Raw genomic sequence first — 4095 nt, forward strand, 5'->3', positions numbered from 1 at the left:
TTTTTTTGTTTGTTTACTTTGATGTTCCTTGGTCCATCTTCCTTGCCGAAAGCTCAAAATACTAGCTTAACACTATAGTCTTTTGGGCCTTGAATAAAAAAGACAAAAGAAAGAGATGGTGATGAAATTAGCTTTTGTGAGTGTGATAGCCCACAATTGTTCCCTGTACCATCATGGGATCACAATCCGATCATTTGGCCCAAAAATGTGACAGCCTCTTGTCGCGGTTTCTGATCCTCATCAGCGGAGCAACAACTGAATGCAAAGATAAGACTCAAAATATTTCGACGAAAGAGTGGAAGTAGAATAGTAAACTATCAATGGCATCAGCAGCAGCAAGTCTGTCATGGGGTTCATCCTCTTGGTTCAGCAGTCACTGCTTAACCCAATGCATGAGACCTGAAGCCACAAAATTGCCTGAGAAAACTTCAATTTTAATGGTGGTGGCTCAAAAAAAAGCCAAGAAAACCAGAAAGGTTTGGTATATGCTTCCTCAAATAAAATGGGATTATCTTATTTTTGCTAAAGATTGGTGCTTTATACATTTTTATGCTAGACAATTCATGGGAATTTATGTTATTTGAAGAAATAGCTGATGGGATTTTTGGTTGATATGCAGATTATACTGAAAGAGGATGTAGCAGACTTAGGCAAAAAGGGTCAGCTTATGGATGTTAAAGCTGGTTTTTATAGAAATTATTTGTTCCCATTGGGCAAGGCTCAAATTGTGACACCCCTACTTCTCAAGTAAGAAATGTTTACTGTTGGAATTTTATTTAGAAGATGCAAAACCACTTGTTTTTCTTTACTACCTGTTTGTTTGATTCTTGTTTAGCATTATATTGGGGATCCCCGTTGTAAATGTTACAAACATGATGGGATAGACTTGAGAAATATGTATAAGTTGATAGAATTCTTGGGACATGATCAGGTGCAACTCCACACACCACTGTGTCTGTGTTTGTGTGTGTTCAGTTGTCGCAGTGTCACCAAATGGAAGAAAATGATTGATTTTAGTTTTTTCTTGGGGAGGCGGGGGAGGGGTTGAGGAATTCGTGATTATCATTCTGAGAATCGTAATTTGGTTGGCAGAACAATCTTCTCTACCTTTTAACGCGTGTTTGTGTACAGTTAGTCCTTCCGGGATGCTGTATTTGTTGAAGCCTTTTTCTCTGAGTTTTCCTGTAACTTTTGCTAGCACTTAACCAAAACTCTGAAGTCTCCATTCTATTGAAGGAAATGGACCTTCAATTTTTTTTGTTTTTTGATATTGCAAAAGGAATTGCTTCTGTATCACTAATAAGATCTTGTTAATTGGAGACCTGTTATAAGATCACTTAATTTATTGCCTTTTGAGGGTAAGGGTTCATTAGTTCAGTAGTCCTGGTATGGTGATCACAGAAATTAAGTTCTGAAGATGATTAAATCTGTGAAGGCCTACTTCCCTTAACAGCTAAGAGGCCATAGCTCTACTTGCTAGTTGCAACAAGAGTACCAAGGAGGGTCTCAGAAGTGTGCGCACAACAAATTGACTCGTCTCAGAGGTTATGGTTATGTATACTACCCTTTAAGATTGCAAGTTAGCCCTAACGACCCTTTTGCAGTTGATGTTTTTTGAGCAGTTTTGAGATTCATATTTGCGACTAACTCTGGCACCTATTTTTAAAGACGATTCCATTGTAGTGCAAGATCTTAAATTTAGATTGATCTTGAAAGTGACTACAAGGGTAGATAGCGATGTGCATATATTTTCTTAAAAGAGATTACGTCTGACGGCATTTACACTTGTTTTTAGGCTGCTGGTGGATAACAAGTGCTAAATGCATATATTAGAATCATGGTGAATAAATGGCTGATATCAAAATAAATTGTTAATTTCTTTGCTCTTATCTTCTTTCAGGGAAATGAAGATGGAAGAGGAGAGAATTGAGGCTGAGAAAAAGAGGGTACTGAAGCACCATATGATGTTATTGTCTTTGAAAGACTTAATAAAAGAATTTTTTTTGTGAAAAAAAAAGAAATTTTTATTGTGGAAATTTCACTTGAAAGGTTACTGATTCAATCAAGTCCAAGGTGTATTCCCATGCATTTTGGTTTGTGAAAAATTGCTATCACTTTAACCTTCAGTGTATTGAAACTAGTGGCAGCTTGGGAGAATCTGGATTATTCACACTTTTTAGTTAAGAGTGTTGTCTGGGTATGTTCTTGTGTTGCAAGAGGGGCTATGCTAACTGAATTCCTGTAGTAAGCTGTCATTATTGTTATGTTTCTGACACGGTCATTCAAGTTTAGTAAGTTACTGATCTATCTTGAAGGATCATAGCAATGTCCATTTGAAAAGTGGTGGAAACAAGATAATTAAATGAAGAGTCTGGGTGACTTTTCTATCTCTGAGTTCCATGGAGAGGGAGTGGTTTCGTGGTTTTACCATTTCTTCTTACATTGGAGCTGGTCTTTTTACATATTTAAAAGCCCCTTTCATTCAGGTGAGAGAAGAGGCACAACAGCTTGCTCTAATTTTTGAAACTGTTGGAGCTTTCAAAGTAAAGCGAAAAGGTGGCAAGGGAAAACAAATTTTTGGAAGGTGAGTGAAGGTGTATAATGATATCCTTTTATTTGTCTATCTTCATAACTTACCAACTATTTATCCTTGCAGCGTTACTGCACAGGATCTTGTTGACATAATCAAGGCGCAGACACAGAGGTACTCGCTTACAGTCGCTACGGATTCATGTAGCTTTGAAGTTTTAAGAGATATTTAACATGTTCTGTGCTGATTTGTTTACCCCCATCCTTTTTCCTCACTCTGTTAATGACTTCTAACTGCATGTCGTAACCCCCGACGCAAGTCTGATATTCATCTAAATATTTCAACAGGGATGTGGACAAAAGGATAGTATCCGTTCCAGAGATCCGGGAAACAGGGGAATACATTGCAGAATTGAAGCTTCATCCTGAAGTTACTGCTAGAGTAAGGTTGATTGTGTATGCCAACTGAGGAAAGGCACCTTTCAAGAGAGTAGAATCAAGCTATAGACTTTGCTCTTTTATTGGATTGGACTGGTTCCTTTAATGTACATGATCATTCAATGATTGGATTCATTTTTGGAAGATTACTCCCCCTCCTGAAAAAGAATATGGGAAAAAACAACGGGAAGAAGAGATGTGATGTCATATTCGACTTGGGAAGGTGATTGGAGCGTTTAATTTCTTCGGCAACCAAACATTTCTTTGTAACAAACTTTGACATTGCATCAACTTTTCAAGGTGTACTTTTGCACATCTCCATTAATTCTAGATAATTAACTATTTGCTATATTATAAAAGTGATAGCATTATGTGCAAAATCGTTCATAACAAGGTCTTGTGTGCTGGGCAAAATCTCACTCCTTTCTTGTTATAAACACCATGATACATACTTAAGAGCTGAAATATGTGCCCTTTATTTGTTTGCCCAGCTAAGATATGGCCCAAATTTAATTGTTCACTTGTTTGTCTGTCGACCTGACCTGACTACTATTGGTTCTCATTGCTTTTGCAAGAGTTGGTACAGACAATGACTCCAACTGGAAAAGAACAGATGAAACCAGTTGTAGCTCATGGGTTAGCTGATATTTGATTGGGATAGTAAAAAATGTCAAATTGTTTGAATTGTTAAATAAGACTAGCATAAGTTTTAAGGGTAAATTTTTTATATACTGACGCTATATACACTAGTGGGTCTAGATGCATGTCATATATATAAAATTTGATGTTTAAATACAAATTTAGATGATTTGGCATTCATCCAATTCTGGCAGTGTATACACTGACAGTATAGGAAAGATTAATTCAAGTCTTAATACCTAGCTTAATTAGTCATAACATTGGCCAAGCAAACAAGAGGGTGAGGTGTCTAGCTTGACTTTTAAATCTTTAATTTTCTCGGTTTTACTGGTAAGTTTTTGAGTCTTCTTTTGAAAAAAGAAAATAGAATACAAAAGGAAAGAGTTAGCTCAACACTTAAATAAATGTTGAGCACAGGCTGTGAAATTTGAAAGGCAATTACTGTTCTGTCCAGTGGCAATCTTTTTTGCTGAGTAAACTAAGCTTTGT

General features: G+C 36.7%; 1 protein-coding gene across 1 annotated transcript; it reads left to right on the top strand.

The window, feature by feature from the left end:
• Positions 1-259: 259 nt before the first annotated feature.
• On the top strand, positions 260-3316 carry LOC113762624 (50S ribosomal protein L9, chloroplastic). The gene is made up of 6 exons (XM_027306161.1): positions 260-476; positions 620-747; positions 1901-1946; positions 2487-2584; positions 2657-2704; positions 2878-3316. Exons 1-6 carry the CDS (start codon positions 321-323, stop codon positions 2996-2998), a joined length of 597 nt encoding a protein of 198 aa, XP_027161962.1. The 5' UTR covers positions 260-320; the 3' UTR covers positions 2999-3316.
• The last annotated feature ends 779 nt before the right edge of the window (positions 3317-4095 follow it).

The sequence above is a fragment of the Coffea eugenioides genome, chromosome 1, assembly GCF_003713205.1.
Source record: "Coffea eugenioides isolate CCC68of chromosome 1, Ceug_1.0, whole genome shotgun sequence".
Lineage (NCBI taxonomy): Eukaryota > Viridiplantae > Streptophyta > Magnoliopsida > Gentianales > Rubiaceae > Coffea > Coffea eugenioides.

Bases quoted from the DNA above. Each gene is read 5' to 3' on its own strand.
- LOC113762624 (XM_027306161.1), top strand. From the start codon at position 321: ATGGCATCAGCAGCAGCAAGTCTGTCATGGGGTTCATCCTCTTGGTTC. The intron at 477-619 runs GTTTGGTATATG...GTTGATATGCAG, and splicing joins AAGCCAAGAAAACCAGAAAG to ATTATACTGAAAGAGGATGT. The intron at 1,947-2,486 runs GTACTGAAGCAC...CCTTTCATTCAG, and splicing joins TTGAGGCTGAGAAAAAGAGG to GTGAGAGAAGAGGCACAACA.